Source organism: Colletotrichum acutatum, assembly GCF_030867785.1.
Source record: "Colletotrichum acutatum strain CBS 112980 chromosome Unknown BDZ83scaffold_34, whole genome shotgun sequence".
Lineage (NCBI taxonomy): Eukaryota > Fungi > Ascomycota > Sordariomycetes > Glomerellales > Glomerellaceae > Colletotrichum > Colletotrichum acutatum.
The window spans coordinates 107,524-123,354 of NW_026849028.1; the positions used below are offsets into that span (position 1 = coordinate 107,524).

Below are 15,831 nucleotides of genomic sequence, written 5' to 3' on the forward strand. Positions count from 1 at the left end.
AAGAAGACGGAGCGGACAGTTTGTTGTTCTTGCAGTGTGTAGCACTATCTGTCTCTAGTTTACCCAATCGGTGGCTCTCGTCAGAGACCTCTCCTATACCCTTCTTCCTCTTCCTTCTCATCCTCTCCCCTCTTCTCCCTTTTCCCTCTTTCTTTCACAATGCGTCGAGCATTCACTCGAAGCATTACTACCGGTGCTGGCCGAACCTCTAGAGCATCTCTCACCCGCTCATCACTTCTCTTCTCAAAGCCTACCATCATGGCCTCCTCCGGCTCACCCACCTCCGCCGTCGCGGCGAGGAGGATACACGCCACGGCGAAGCACCTCAACGCCGCCCTAGACTCGACGGCCGAGTCCTACCCCAACACGCACGAGAAGATTGCCAAGCCAGAGGACACCCCGTTCTTCCTGGACAACAAGTTCATGACCTCGGCCGCGACCGACTTCATCGACCTTCACGACCCGGCCACCAACAACCTCGTCACCCGCGTGCCGCAGATGACCACCGAGGAGCTGCAGTCCGCCGTGGACTCGGCCGAGAAGGCCTTCCCCAAGTGGCGCGCCATGAGCGTCCTCGCCCGCCAGCAGATCATGTTCAAGTTCGTCGCACTCATCCGCGAGAACTGGGATCGTCTGGCGGCGAGCATCACCCTCGAGCAGGGCAAGACGTTTGCCGACGCCAGGGGCGATGTCCTCCGTGGTCTGCAGGTTGCCGAGGCCGCCTGCGGTGCGCCTGAGCTGTTGAAGGGTGAGGTGTTGGAGGTGGCTAAGGACATGGAGACGAGAAGCTACCGCGAGCCATTGGGCGTCGTGTCTGCTATCTGCCCCTTTAGTAAGTGAACCTGACATGGTTTCTTTGTTGGAAAGACGACGGCGAAGAATTGCAGCTAACGGAGACTAGACTTCCCCGCCATGATTCCCCTTTGGTGCATCCCCATCGCGACCGTCACCGGCAACACCCTCATCCTGAAGCCCTCGGAGCGTGACCCCGGCGCGGCCATGATCCTCGCTGAGCTGGTCCAAAAGGCCGGCTTCCCCGAGGGCGTAGTCAACGTCGTCCACGGCGCCCACAAGACGGTCGACTTCATCCTCGAGGACCCCGTCATCAAGGCCGTCAGCTTCGTCGGCGGCAATAAGGCCGGCGAGTACATCTTCAACAAGGGCTCCGCACACGGCAAGCGCGTCCAGGCCAACCTCGGCGCCAAGAACCACGCCGCCGTCCTGCCGGACTGCAACAAGAACCACTTCCTCAACAGCGTCGTCGGCGCGGCCTTTGGCGCGGCCGGCCAGCGCTGCATGGCCCTCAGCACCCTCGTCCTCGTCGGCGAGACAAAGGAGTGGCTCCCCGAGCTGGCCGAGCTGGCCAAGAAGCTCAAGGTCGACGGCGGCTTCGAGGCCGGCGCCGACCTCGGCCCCGTCATCTCCCCGCAGAGCAAGCAGCGCATTGAGAGCCTGATCCAGAGCGCCGAGGATGAGGGCGCCACCATCCTCCTCGACGGCCGCGGCTACAAGCCCGCAAAGTACCCCAACGGCAACTGGGTCGCGCCCACCATCATCACCAACGTGACGCCCGAGATGAAGTGCTACACAGAGGAGATCTTCGGTCCTGTCCTCGTCTGCCTCAACGTCGACACACTCGACGAGGCCGTCGCGCTCATCAACAAGAACGAGTACGGCAACGGCACGGCCATCTTCACTCGCTCCGGCGCCACCGCCGAGGCCTTCCGCCGCAACATTGAGGCCGGCCAAGTCGGTATCAACGTGCCCATCCCCGTCCCTCTGCCCATGTTCTCCTTCACCGGCAACAAGAAGAGCGTTGCCGCGGGCGGTGCCAACACGTTTTACGGACGCCCCGGTATCTCCTTCTTGACCCAGCAGAAGACGGTCACGTCCTTCTGGGCGTCTGCCGATGCGATTTCGCAAAAGGCTGATGTGTCGATGCCTACACACTCATGAGATCTGTGTGTTGAGGTGAGGAGGTAGGCGGATGGTGTGTATGTGCCTTTGAGCCAGGCAACGGAAAATGAGCTGCGGAGGATGATGTTTATTGAACATGCACTGGGTTGATTGCTATGGTTTTTATGGGAACGTAGTGGCTAGTTGAAAACATCGACATGGCAAAAATGATGAGAGCTGCAGAGATAGATCGAGCAGAACAGCCACACATGAAAAAAAAAAAAAAAAATCAAACAAAATTTCAAAACAAACACCATGGTTTGCACTTCGTATGTATGTCGTTATCCTTGGTGAGACTAGACTATTTTGAGGCCGCTCTGTTAAGTCTTTCCTTGCGTTATAGCAACTCACTTACACGACCTCGGAGATCGCATCATGGAAGAGGTTTTCTACTCTCGCCATGTACCAAGGTATCTATACCTCGGGCAAGCTTCGACTCTTCATCTCGCTCATCCCAGAAAAGCGTATGTGCTCCAACGCCAACCTTCTCGTTCGCTGATTAAATTTTTTTCTCTACCGGCTCTCGGATCATTGTTGGCCACATCTCAGAGTCACCAACTTCCTCACTCTTATAGTAAGTTGTCATCAAGAAAAATAAGAAAAGCCTTGCTCCTCATCTTTGCCCAATACAAGTCCTAGCCTAGAGAGTAACGCTTGTAGACGTCGCCTCCAGTGCTTCCTTGGTACGCTCTATTTCTTTCTGTTTTGCGTATATTGGTATGTGAAAAGGAAATACAACGTCCTTTGTCTACTTTTTTTTGGGGGGGGGGGGGGGCGCGTATCAACAAAGTGAGCACCCACGATGTTGCGTTATCAGAACCAAGGTCAGGGACTTCTATTGGAAGTGTCATAATATGGGGTAGATCAAGTACATAGAGATTAGGACTGCTTTCCAGGGCGCAGTAGGTAACAAAGTAGGATGCACTTGACCAGAGAAAGAAATTTCGAGAAACTTAACTTTTCCTCGCCTTTTCCCCTTTTCTCAAATACTCCATTTCCATTGAACCAGTCCACATCTGTGGTTTAGGGAATAACCTTGAGGTAGTAAAAAGAAACATGGACCACGCGGATGTTATAGTTATAGACGGGGGAAACGGAGTAAAAACATACCTCTTTACTTACTCGTATCTTCTATTTGGAGCTGGCTTCAATTACACCAGTGAAGCAAGCAAGACGTGAGTTCAAAATTTCTGCTACGAGTGAGTGGCTTTTTCTTCGTCTTTGGCTATAACTTAGTTGTACTCTATAAGCTCTCTGCAGAGAGACACTATAGCTCAGCTCAACGATCTGACATCGCAAAAAGAGTTTCAGATCGTCGCCTTACCTACCTACGCCTTCCGGGACCTGATGCTTCTATCTACAGCTCCGTCGATACCAAGATAATTCAACAAGGCTGGCTAGTTGGCTTCTAGTACATCACAAAGGACACATTTCACAAGCGAGCATAATCATAAGACAAGGAGAAAAATTTCATTTTCATAACCGAGATCCCGAAGCTTCGCGCACAAAAGCGGCCTTGCTCCAATACAGGTTCTCCCTGTTTTTCATTTTGCAACTCAAATAGCTATAACAAAAGTAAACTTAGGTATCATGGTAGTCCCTCCCAGTAGCAAGTAGTATATAGAAAAAATTCAGCAAAGGAGTGTCTTTTCGTTTCGTTCCATTTCGTTTCCGTTCCGTACGTGTTGGTTTTCTTTTTTTGGTATTTTGTTTTTTCTTTTCGGTTTTCATCAGAGAAATAAGAGACACTGAGAGAGAAATAATTATTTTCAGTAAAGAACCTTAAAAGACTCGTCCAAATCAAAATCCCCGGGTTTCCTATCCTTTCCCTCCCCCCCTGTTGTAATAAATAGAGAGAAAAAAAGGAGGTCATATACCCGGCGTCAGGTAGAGGGGGGAGGGAGAATCTGATTTCAAGGATGTAACAAATGCCGCTATCCAGATGACTTATGCAAGAGAGGAGATGAAAAAGAAAAGAAGGAAAAGGACGAGAGAGATGGTTCAAGTTTCTCAGAGTACCCGAGAAGCTCGACCTCTCAAAGGCAAAACCAGAATATGGAAAAAGAGTGTACCAAAGACGACCTTTCATAAGAGAAATAGAGTCCCCGAGGCAGATGTTGCTCGCTTGCTGGCTTGCTTTGCTTGAAGAGAAGATGAAGGACAGAGGAAAACAGACAACGTTCAAACGATACGCAAGTCATTATCGAATATTCGGTGCTTTTCTTGGCTTTGGAGAGAGAGTCGAGAGAGAGGATCGTCTCGACGGGGAGGTCTAGATCATGTTGCCGTTAACACTGACCTCGAATCCATCGCCCTTCTGCTTCAGCGCCTTAGCAAGCATCAACTCCCGCATCCAATCGATCCGGTCATCGCGGCTCTTGACGGCAAAGTGATGTGTCTTTCCCGTGCCGTTGGCGCCCTCGGCGGGGATCGACCCGGAGCTCGAAGAGTGCCCATGCCCAAAGCCGTGCAGCGCGCTCCCGCGCTTCCTCAGCTTCGCGCCAGCAGACTCCTTATCCTTGTCCTGCGGGATGAGCTGGAAGCTGAACGCCGCAACGGGATCGCTCTTCTCACGGCTGTGTGACGACGAGGAGCTGAAGTGGACGGCCTTGAAGGCGGCGGAGAGCTTGCTCTGCGACGCGAGGCTGGAGCACGCGATGGCGTAGTCGTCGACATCGACGTACTCGAGCGTGCGGTCGACCGTCTTTGCGTCCTTGTGGACGGCGAGGCGGGTGCCCTTGAGGGTGCAGAAGGTGTCGTTCCACTCGTGGCGGAGCATCTTTGTCTTGCGCTTCTTCATGGGGCCCTGGAAGGTCACGCCGTCTTGCTGGGCGGCGGAGGCGGCTTGCTTCACGGGGAGGGAGGGCGCGAGGTGGGTGATGGGCGGGATGGCTTGCTCAAAGGGAGTCGTGCGCTCGATGGGGGACCAGGGGTAGTTGACACGGGGAGGGGCTTGGAGAGGTTGCTGTTGCTGGAGGGGTTGAGGGCGGACGGAAGTGCGTGGGGAGGTGTGTCTGGGAGATGTACGGGCGATGGGGGTCGCCGTGTTCTCGTTCAGGGCGGGGAGGACGGGGAACGAGGGGCGGCGAGCAGAGGAGCGGGATTGGGTGCGGGAAAGGGGCGGCTGCTGCTGCTTGGAGACGCCGGGACGGTAGTTCATCTCAGGGGGAACGGACTGGGAAACGTCGCGGGCGATGCGGTCCATCGGCACGGCGGTGACGGGGACGTCCATCTCGGAGAAGGGAGTACCGAAGCGGTAGGGGTTGTTGATGGGGCTTTGCAGGTCCGGCGACATGGCCTCGGCCCGGTCCATGTGGTAGGGGACGAAGCCTTGCGGCTGTTGCTGCTGGTACGGGGGTGTCGGGAGCGGCTCCGGGTGAGCTGAGGGAGGAGGAACCGTCGAGGCGCGTAGAGGGCTCGCGCGAGGAGCCTGCTTGCCCGGGATGGAGAGCTTTGGGAGGTGACGGAGGCGTTCGGGCTGGGCCTTCATGGCAGGGAAGCCCATCTCGAAGGGGGGTGTCGGGGGTACTGTGGTATCCTCGTGCTTCTGGAAGTCGAGGAACTGGCGCACATTATCCTGGGGGTCTCTCGCGACGACGTTGCGGAGGGCAGCCTCTTGCAGATACTGTAGCGGCGTGGCGTTACCGGGACCCAGCACGTCGGAGGAAGCCACCACGGACGGGACGGCGTCGGAGATGGGCCTGAGGATCTGCGTAGGGTCGAGGGCTCTCGCCGTTTGCGGGTTGCCCGGGTTCCCGGTGATGACAACCTGTTCCGTGTCGAGGTCGACAAAGGGGTGCTCCTTCTTGAAGGCCTCGATGAGGCGCTGTTGCTTCCTCCACTTGGAGCAGTTCTCGCCCTTGGGGCACTGATGCGGCTTGGGGACGACCTGCTCGATGCCAACAATAGACACGGACTCCATGGGCGTGATGATGTCGTCGTGCGAAGGCTTCTTGGGCCGCCTTCTGCTGCTCTTGCTCCTCTTCATCCCGCAGTCGTCTGTCTGTTGCCTTTCCGCCGCCCGGACCTCGCGGGTCTCCTTCTTGACTTCGCGGCTCGGCTCGTCCTGGATCGGCGTCGGGGCGCGTGGCGAGCTGGGTCTGCTGTCGCGCAAGACCTGAATCTGGTTCCAAACGCGCGTCCTCATGCCGAATGAGGGAATGTCCAACTCCTTCAGATCCTCAAACTTCAACGTAATTAGGATGGGTCCGTTGATATCGTTCTCCACGAAGCGGCCTGCGACCGAGAGCTCAATGCCAGCATTGAGCATCGACTGCGCAACCATCTCTGGCGTCCATGAGACGAGCTCCCTCGACTCAAACTCTTCGTACGTGAATTGGAAGGGACCGCTCTGGAGTCTGGATGGGGGCATCGGCGGCTGCTGCGGTCTGATGTGTCGGAATGGCTCATCGAAAGGTCGAGCCGTCTTGGGTGTCACCGGAGACAGCGTCAGGATGGCCTCGTCAAAGTAGCTGGCGGTTGAAGCACGGAAAAGGTGCGGGCCGGAAGGACCCTCAATGTTCTTGTTTGGTGACTCCATCATCTCCGTCGCGTACATCATCCGCCCTTGACTTGACCTTGGCGTCTGCACCTCATCGTAGGATGAGAGTGTTGTGATACTTGGCTGGCCGCCAGACTTTTTTGCGCCCACACATGTTAGCTATAGCCGTTTTGGAGACCAGGCCACTGCCTTTTCGAACAAAATCACTTACAGAGTTGACACTGATCCGAGGAGAGTTGTCTTCAAACTCGCTGAGCACGTCGTCGTCCCATTCCATGTCCATGAACTCGGTCGCCACTGACGTTGGCCTTTGCGGCTCGGCCTTGATGCCAAAGAATGTGTCGCGCATAGGCGCCTTTTCGCGCATTTCATGGCGCAGGCGACGCTCGCCTCTTTCATATTCTTGTGTGTAGTTCTAGTGGCGCAAAGTCAGCCTCAAAGCCACACACAGCGTCGCAAGATCCCCATTTTGACTGTCATTCCTCAACTCACCATTGTGTGTGTATGTGTGTAAGTGGTCATTCCCAGATACGGAAAGTGGGGATGGAGGAATGTTCAAGAGGGCGTGGACTGGCTATATCTGACTTGCAGTCTACAGCGCAGGACAGCCTCCTCCGTGGCAGTCTTGGTACCCTTTTGCTCTTTGCTTTTTCCCGTAAAGCTGGGAATCGAGGGGGGAAGCCGTTGCCGGCAGCACTCTGTTCTATGAAGCCTGTAGATACTTGGGGGATAGCGGCACGCAGTGCAAGCTATGAGGGGATTGAACACGCCTCGGGGCTAGGAAACAAGACCAGCGAAAGGAGATGCCTAAAGGAAAAAGAGATATGAGGTCCAGCAGAGCCGAATATGCTCATTTGGTATGTAACGGGTCGCAAAAAAGAAGAAGGATGGGATCCGGTACAAGGCGGGCGCCTACCGCGAGTTATGTATGTCTAGTGTGTCCATGCACGGCGGAGCAGTGTAGGGATGCGAGACTAGGGGGGTGGTTGACCGTTGAGGAGGCAGAAGCATGGTGGTTGAGAGAGAGGGAGAGAGAGAGAGAGAGAGAGTCGGATCACAGCACATACGCAGAAGCAGAAGCAGCAGCAGCAGAAGCAGCAGCAGCAGAAGCACGCACAGGTATCCCATCACCCACCCATGGCATATCCTCGTTCCCCAATATGCATGCTGGCTCTGGTGTGATTCGACTCGTGGCACTTGCACACGGCGCCGATGGTGGCACTCTGAACAGACCAGTCGAGTGTATAATAATAGCCCGGGTGGTGTGTGGGCAGGTCAGGTATCTAGGTTCTGGGTGCTGGGTTCTGGGTTGGAGAGACGACAAAAGGGTAGAAGAGTGCGCTTGCGTGTGCCTACGTGTGTGTGTGTGTGGCCGAGCGGGCAAAGGCCCAGCCCATGGACCGACCATTCATTGAACCCTGAATAACGGCGGTGGTCCTAGGCGACGATACCGGCGTCGATAGTTGTTGGGTGAAGATGTGAGAGGAGACAAAAAGTGTGAGTGAGTAACAGAGAGGGAACGCTTCGAAGGCTGGTGGTTCCCCGGCCAAAGGGGGTGTGTAGCCGGACAGCCATCCATGTGGATAGCGGTGCACAACCGGCAGCAAGCACTTTGCACTTGCAGCGAAGCACCACGCAGGACGCGGCATGTAGGTACTCCGTTCGTCCCCCCCCCCCCCATCCCCCAATCCCAGCACAAGCAACTGGTCAGGCACAGGGCAGCACAGCAGCAGCAGTGGGCTAAAGCTGTGTTCGTATAGGTGGATAGGTACTCCGTAGTCATCGTCGAACGGGCGTGGGGAAGCGTAGTAGTCAGTACTCAGCAACGGACCTGTCTCTGCTCTGTGAGCATGTGTGAATGGAAGGGGGGTGGTTCGAACTTGGAAGAGAGAGAGAGAGGTTGAAGCGAGGAACGGGAAAGAGGGTCTAGGACGGCGCAAAGGTCGGGAAAAGTGTAAACCTGATTGGCCGGGACGGGAAAAGAAGCTCGTGCATAGCGCCCAGCCGACGGACCTGGACTTTGGGCAAGAGCAAGAAGGCGGCGCTGGAGCTTCCCATTGGCCATAAATGCAAAGAAACAAAATGTCGTGGGACGTTATTTTAGGGAACGCTAATACGCCATTGGCTGGAAAATCGGCATACATAAGATATCTACGGAAATACATGCATAGATCCTTACCCCGGCTTGCCGCTACGGCGGCGTTTAAGCGCCCGTCTTTCTCAATCTGGCGGCCACTCGCTGTTCGCTTGTCGTCTGAATAAGTGGGGCATGTCGACAACCACCCCCCGGTCGCCGGCCGTCAACGGCGTGAAGCACGAAAAAAAGGGAAAGGCAGGAGACAGAACGGAAAGAGGGGAATGAGTTCCCATGCCTGCTTTGCACCCTCTTTTCGCCTTTGGCGGCCTTCGCAGAGAACCCGCCGCCCACCGCCTGCTGTTCGCAGACTTGTGTCACTATCACTGCCCACGGCCCACCACCCATCACTTATCGCACCTTAGCTGTCATCACATTCCAATCTTATCAAGTCTCTTTTTTCCCCAGAATCATCGCCAGCACCATACAGGTGTAGTCTAAGCTATGTCTTTGATACCTCGCACCTTTAGTCTGGCCAAGGCATGTGGATCAAGACAAGACGAGACGAGCCATGTGAGCGCCCTGCCCAATCCCGCAGTGGCCGTCCTCTCAACGGCCATCCGAATCCTTCTGGTTGGGAAACTTTCCCAAGGAATGCAATGGCCCGTATAATTCCTGCATCGTGCGGCTTTTCTTGCCCAGCTGTTTGTTTTCCGCTATGGCAGGGACGAGCAAATCAGGGCTACACCGTGACCGGCCACCTTACTTGACTGTCCGTCAACCCATTGGTAGAGAGATGCCCAAAAAGAAAAGAAGGGGGAGAATACAGCCACATCTACACCCCCTCTCCCCATTTCTGCCTCTTCAACGTTGCACCCTCGGCTACCTACAGCCCACCGCACACCTCCGATCTCGACGAGTCTCGACTCCCGAATGTCCACGGTCAACGGCCAGGACCCCACCCTCACGATCAACTGACTTCCCCTCACTGGGTTTCTCAGCCACTCAGTATGCCCGTCGGGCCTCCATCGGAGAAATCCCCATCAAATCGAGACTACCGTTCCGTCCGGGGGGGGGGGGTTCGACGAGGCCAATGGCCTTGCGAGAAGCCTCTTTTACGAAAAGGTCCCAATATGAGGCGAGATTTCATCTTCCTCTTGAAAAATGGACCTCTTTGGTGACTGAACTGACATGGGACGGTTCGGATCTCAATGGGTCCTGCCACGCCAAAAGATGAGCTTTCTTCGCCCAGTTGGCCCATTGGCACTCCTCATCCCCCACCTTGCGTGTCACTGTCGGCGCAGTCCGTGGATCGCTTATCATTAGTCTCGCCTTGCTCTCAGCTCGCAAATCAAACGCACCTCTGGATACCTCCTTCCTTACCGCCCAATCGCTCCTTGTCGATAGCGAACAACGGGACCAGGCAAAAGCTGGAGCTGTGGCACATCACCTGCGCAACTGGCTCACCGTTGCTGCCAGGCAAATTTGATAGAGGCAAAGAAATCCATCAACAGTCAATAAATCCCCAGTCACTTATCCACGTATGACTTCATACTCACAAGCCCTGCAGATGGCGGTCAAAAGTGTGACGAGAGGACATGGTTGATGCAGCAGCAGCTGGTCTCTTGGGCTTTTGCATTCGTATGTATGCACCCGTCGCTAGCCTCCATAGCTCGATGCCGTGGAATGAGAATTCTTGGCCTTGTTTGCTGGATTAGAGTCTCCATCCAGTGAGCCATACCTATCCCAAGAGGGACAAAGGGGGCTGGCCGAATGTGCTCGTGATAGGTAGACGACGATGGACGGTCTGGAGATGGTGGTACGACAAGACCTTGGTGGCCAGCTTTCTACCCCGCAGAGCCGTTGAGACAGATATGCGATATATGCCATGTCCAAAATATGGGTGCTGCCACACTCTTGCAGGTTGACGGGTTGGGATGCGGTGATATCTGATAGAGCTGCAGTATCGGACCTTGCAGGATTTGGGAAGCTGACACCATCACTCTGGTCTCTTTCTCCGGATACAAGATCTGGATTTGCGAATCGGAGTGTCCCAAAAGCACATCTGATTGGGGCGCAGGTGTTGACATTGGAACAGTGAAAGCATTGGTAAGTTGCCATTGCCATCATGGTCGCAGCCGATTCCAGTCCCAGAAATGCCAGCCCCCGTCCCGGCCGGCAATGGACCAGTTGCGCAACATCAACCTCTGTGTGTCAGTGTCGGTGAAGCACCGCACATCTCCACATGTAAGGGAGCAAGAATGCGCTTCGAAGAACAGCAAAAGGCCAGCGCAGAGAATTCCCGCTGACTCATAAGACAGCCTAAAGGTGCTGTGAAGGTCGACCCCGTCCTTGCGTTAGCAGTGTGACGCTCCGCAGGGAAGCATAAAGCACGCTCCCGCTACTGCATCCCCATCTTCCATGTTCATTCCAGGTGGTGTTCGATGCGTCTCCGAGACATAAAAAAGCCGTGGCGGTATCCGACGGGACAAGAGTTTGTGAATCATATGCAGTCTTGCCTTCTTCACCGACTCTTCACGTCGTCTGGCGTGCCCTTGGATGACCTCATCCGATCATTTCCGCGAGACAGGGAGAACATGTGTTCAACAATGCCACAGTGTCTCGGTCAGATCAAGAATCTTTCCTTGCGCTGCTGTCTCAGTCCCTTCAACGGCAATCCATAGAAAAGCTTGTCCGACCGGAGCCGGGTCGCACAGAGAAACACCTGGCGGTGATTGAGGTTAAACAGCGACCAGTAAGAGGCCAAAGTGCGAATGGTGGAAGGCAATCCCGGCAATGGAGAATTGACTGTCGATAATTATGCTCCGCGGCCGACTCTACCCGATGGCCATTCGAGATTCAGTGTAAGACCAGGCCATGTTCCAAGGCAATTGGGCAGGGCGTCCACATTCAATTTCTGATCCTGGAGGAGGATCATCGAATATGGCTAACCCTAACGTGGGCTGCGAGCACAGTGCACCTTGTACACACCCCTCAGCCCGCAATTGAGCCCGGCAGGGGTTGGTGGCTGTAGTATAGTGTGGACGATGGTGTGGTTTGGGAGAGGCCATCCTCGAATGAATTGGCGTATTCTCGCGGGTGTTTTCACCTCGTGTGTGTTCGTGAGAAACGACGTTCTCCAGACATGGCCCCAGTGCGCAACTTCTGCCCTCCAATGAGTTGGCCAGAACACGTTTTCACACGCTCTCACATGATGGCGAACTAATGCGAGCCTCGCACTACTGTTGTGGATGGATGACTCTCCCGCTCATGTCAACCAGTGGATTTCGATGCTGGAAAGGGGATTGTGATGGTGTTGATGAGTCTCAGAATCAGAACTCGTTGCATTGTGACCGTTTGCAAGACCCTAGAAATCTCTGTCAGATCGCATGGCGATGCGGCGCGGATGGCCTGAGCGAGACGGATGCAGGTCATCGTGATTTCGGTCCGTCAATTGGCGCTCCACTAGTGGCAATCGAAAAATGGCTGCCACTTCGTGAGGCAGTTGACAGGGCGAGGCGAGCCGATATAGAAGGCTAGCTTATCATCTGCAATGTGCTTGGCATCCATCTGCCACGAGTCGTATCGCAAGCAGTCAATTTATCCGTACAATGGGAAGCATTGTCCACAAGATGGCTTTTCAAGGTTCCCTTTGTCATTCGTATTCTAAATGCAACCTCGAATTCGTAATTCATTGTTGGTTGAAATGCATCCGATGTTGGGACCTAGTATGCTAAGTCTTCAATGTTATTTGAGTTGTCGATTGTTGAAGAGAACAGTTGTCAGCTGCATGTCATCCCGTAATGTCTAGACATGCGACGTTGAAAATCATGCAAACTTTGCTACTGCGCCTTGAAGTCCAAAGTCTGACCTCACGGGGGCCAAGTTTTCTTCCAAATTGCAATGCAGTTTGCGCTGTATTTGTGATTCTGTGCCGCAATACAACACAGTATTTGAGTGAATCGCGGCGTCGGGGGTTGAACCTGGAAGCTTAGATCCACAGATTCAGCGGGAGGGCGGGAGAGCATGGATCTGGTACAGTGCTCCCGTACGGTACGGAGCTCAGAGCTGAGAATGTTGGCCAGGGTGTTCCTGGCCTTGTGGGATTTGCTAGTCGACCACAATGGTTTGTCTGCCGCTTTGAATAATGCCGCGATCTTTCTTAGTTCGCCCGTCTTCTTCTCCATGTTTACGGACGTAATACTCTCGCCAAAGGCAAACAATGAGTCTAGAGACAGACTAGAGGCCGTAGGTTCCGACTAGGATCTGTGTCGATGTACCGCGCGTGGCTGGGGTCCAGAAGCAACGCGATGTTGCGCCGTTCGCGAGCTGTTAGCGGAAGAGCGGGAAGACTGGGATGCCCAGGCGTGGTTTCTGTTCTCCGCAAAATCTAGCGGCCGCATTCCCTGCAATCCGATATCTCGACCCTCAAGGTTCAAAGATGCTGTTCACATCACATCACATCAATCTAGCCACAACAGGACAGTGATTGGGGATGATGGGCGCACCTCGACGCCTCAAAGTCCGTCCGCCAATCAACGACGCGGGGTTTTGCTCGCTGCCATTGACGACTCCAGAAGATGAAATCCGACATAGGCAGTGGAGGGAAACAATATGTGTGATCTGGAGAAAAAAGAGATTGCACCGTGACAGGGGCGTCCTTCTGTCGCCTCTTTCTGGCTGAAAGCAGGTACGAGCGAGGCTGTTCACCTTGCAACCGGAGTCGACGATCGCCTCAACTCAATCGAATGGTTCAATGTCACCATGTCCGCAGTGTAGTATCCGTCATGTACAAAGGGAAATGAGGGCCCGAGGGCGAGGCACAAGAACAGTGTCTTGGCTATGCCGATCGTTAATCATGCCATATTTGGTTGCAAGAGAATTCATACTTATGTCGAATAATGTTGTTATACGTGCCGCACGAGCTGACAATGCAAATGGAAGGGTCGGACGTAGATGAGGTTGTGATGGCGAGCACCGATATCAATCAGTTGGGTACTGACAGTCTGACAGAACGGCGACCCGATCCACGAGGCAGATATAGCGTCTGACCGGATAAAATTGCGTCTTCCGCGGGACGGACGCTGACGAACGGCGGGCTCTACTGCGGCGTAGGCGGTAGGTAGTGTATCCGTACTGCGGGACGGGCAGATAATTGTTGCGCACTCCGCGAGCCATGGGGCCCCTGAGAGACGAAATGGGCGACGATCGTGGACGTTTTGCGATGATTGCGATTGTCAGCGGGCAGAAAGGCAGGCATCATGTTGTGTGAAAAAAGCAAAAGACCCTGGGCTGTTGGCTGATGACCGCGTGCGCAAAATGGCAAGGTAAGGTAGGTACGGCACGGATGCTATGCAGGCCGGGTGCTGCCTCGAGGCGGCGAGCTGTTGGTTCGAGCCGCCCATGCAAGACCGTTCGTTACTGACGGGTAGGTTTGCAGTGTAGACCCCGGATTAATGGCAAACCAACGCTCCGTCGAGTGCATCCGCGTAAACTCAACATGACGGAGCTCGGATGTAAATGGCGGCAGGTAGTGTCGTTGGAGCTAATTAGGTCCTTTGGGTGTTGTTGCCAGTTGGAAGAGAAGCTGTGGCCATAATTAGCCCGCATGATCCAGAAGTTGGCAGACTATCGATATGAGGTGATATCGTGACCTGGCGGGTTAAACTCCCGGCTAGGAGGGATAATCCTCTCAGATTGGGGGTAAAATAAAAATAGAAGCAGACGACGGTTGTTAGCTGGCGTGACTGAATTCTGCGGGTGACAGTAAACAGCTGCAGCGGCTGGACGATGTGACGAGCTGGATGACGCATGGAGAGGTGTGCTCAAATTAGCCCACATGTCAGAGTTGTAAAAGGGCAAATAGCGTGACGCAAAGAGGGTTAATTCGATCACGCACCATGGGCTGGGCGGCTAATTAGGCCGCCAGAAATAGGACCAGATGGGATCATGGATGAGGTTTGTTCCGAGGGTGACGGATGGCCCGACGGTCAGATGAACGGTACCTATCCGTACTGCGTAAGCAAGCAACTTATGGAAGGTAAGGTACAGGGAGGTGAAGATGATCCGAGTATCCCGTCTCGGAAGGTGGTGAGGGTGGTACTCCGATGCCGTAGGGCAACGTAGCCAAGTACCTTCGCTCACCAGGCAAGAGCGTCCTGTTGGCGGGAGATCACCATCATCGGCGGACCTTGCCCGACGTGCCTCCTCTAGACAGCAAACCTGCCGTGCGGCGGGCGGCGCGCCTGCCAGATGCATAAGGTAAGGAAGGTACCTTAGTTTGTCGCTCGGCAGCACTTGCACGGCACGGAAGGAAGCGGAGAGCAGGAGTAGAAGGGGAAAGAGATGAAGATATGTCACTGTGATTGGCTGAAATTCGTTAGGAAAGCACAAAAGCCAGATTTTGGCTGGCAGATGGTGGACAAGCATCTGAGGAACGTGCCATGCGTGCCTTCCGCTGCAGCGCCTCTTCTTCCCTACGAGGGCAAGAGCAAGAGCCAAGAGCCAAGAGGGGCAGAAAACATGGAGCCAAGGTGCCTTAGCATGCGAACCCCGCGAGAAGGTGCCCTGTCACTTGCCGCGCTCCTACCGCTCATTGGCCAAAGCTCTGCCCCCACTCGACGGGCTAGCTGGGGATCCCTGTCCAATATTCCTGCACGATCTCCTCGCTTGCAGCAAACAATAGCCAATCCGGGGCCGTAGCGGACCTCTCGCAAGAGCTTAAATCCCTGCGACATCACAGGCGCTAATAAACGGTTGGTCCCGAAGCCCTGCACGAGACGACAAGTCGTCACACCTCGCCGTCGAATCAACATCTGTGCCAGCCCTTTTGACAAAGGAACCTCGACTGCTCCGACAATGACGCTAACGACGTGCCTCTGTCGGGCTGTCCAAAGCAAAGAGGTGGCAGGTGCTGGAGACTGGAGAGAGAAAAAGAAACGCAGAGCAAATACCTCAACCGAGTAGTACCTACCATCGGGAGGATGAGTAGCCAGCCGCAACCTTGTCCTTGTACCTTTCTGCAGCCGTTATTCGCAACGACTGCGGAGCACAGCAGGCAAGAAGCAAAGAAATCCTTACGGCTCTGGCGGAGCGGAGCACCTTGCACGACATCTCCCGCGGTGCCATGATACCCCCTTGCTTGCTGCACCTGCCACCACTTTCGGCTGTAGTTGGGTATCGATGCCCAAGTACCGACCTCGACATCTTCCACTCTCCATCAAAACCCACTCGCCCATCTTGAGAGATGGATACTCGCCTCATTCGCCTATCCTCCCCACGATCCGAGGTATTTTCACTC

General features: G+C 54.7%; 5 protein-coding genes across 5 annotated transcripts; 3 read left to right on the top strand and 2 right to left on the bottom strand.

Annotated features, from left to right (window-relative positions):
* Window positions 1–258: 258 nt before the first annotated feature.
* On the top strand, window positions 259–1,956 carry BDZ83DRAFT_575066 (methylmalonate-semialdehyde dehydrogenase; the record flags this gene model as incomplete). Its single annotated transcript, XM_060504772.1, has 2 exons — window positions 259–832; window positions 902–1,956. The coding sequence occupies 2 exons, from the start codon at window positions 259–261 to the stop codon at window positions 1,954–1,956; spliced, it is 1,629 nt and encodes a 542-aa protein (XP_060366247.1).
* A 2,272-nt stretch (window positions 1,957–4,228) lies between these two features.
* Window positions 4,229–6,824, bottom strand: BDZ83DRAFT_751029 (PH domain-containing protein; the record flags this gene model as incomplete). Its single annotated transcript, XM_060513996.1, has 2 exons — window positions 4,229–6,592; window positions 6,669–6,824. The coding sequence occupies 2 exons, from the start codon at window positions 6,822–6,824 to the stop codon at window positions 4,229–4,231; spliced, it is 2,520 nt and encodes an 839-aa protein (XP_060366248.1).
* Window positions 6,825–7,116: 292 nt separating this feature from the next.
* BDZ83DRAFT_266646 (uncharacterized protein) lies at window positions 7,117–7,953 on the top strand. Its single transcript, XM_060502025.1, has one exon. It carries the CDS (start codon window positions 7,261–7,263, stop codon window positions 7,870–7,872), a length of 612 nt encoding a protein of 203 aa, XP_060366249.1. The 5' UTR covers window positions 7,117–7,260; the 3' UTR covers window positions 7,873–7,953.
* A 612-nt stretch (window positions 7,954–8,565) lies between these two features.
* Window positions 8,566–9,094, bottom strand: BDZ83DRAFT_266657 (uncharacterized protein). The gene has a single exon (XM_060502026.1). It carries the CDS (start codon window positions 8,937–8,939, stop codon window positions 8,661–8,663), a length of 279 nt encoding a protein of 92 aa, XP_060366250.1. The 5' UTR covers window positions 8,940–9,094; the 3' UTR covers window positions 8,566–8,660.
* A 4,840-nt stretch (window positions 9,095–13,934) lies between these two features.
* BDZ83DRAFT_774961 (uncharacterized protein) lies at window positions 13,935–15,233 on the top strand (the record flags this gene model as incomplete). The annotated part of the gene is made up of 4 exons (XM_060515431.1): window positions 13,935–14,342; window positions 14,431–14,571; window positions 14,648–14,792; window positions 14,915–15,233. The coding sequence occupies exons 1-4, from the start codon at window positions 14,336–14,338 to the stop codon at window positions 15,231–15,233; spliced, it is 612 nt and encodes a 203-aa protein (XP_060366251.1). The 5' UTR covers window positions 13,935–14,335.
* Window positions 15,234–15,831: the final 598 nt, after the last annotated feature.

What these genes read in the sequence shown, in the direction of transcription:
- BDZ83DRAFT_266657 (XM_060502026.1), bottom strand. Translation starts at nt 8,939, where the DNA reads ATGGGTGGTGGGCCGTGGGCAGTGATAGTGACACAAGTCTGCGAACAG.
- BDZ83DRAFT_266646 (XM_060502025.1), top strand. Translation starts at nt 7,261, where the DNA reads ATGCCTAAAGGAAAAAGAGATATGAGGTCCAGCAGAGCCGAATATGCT.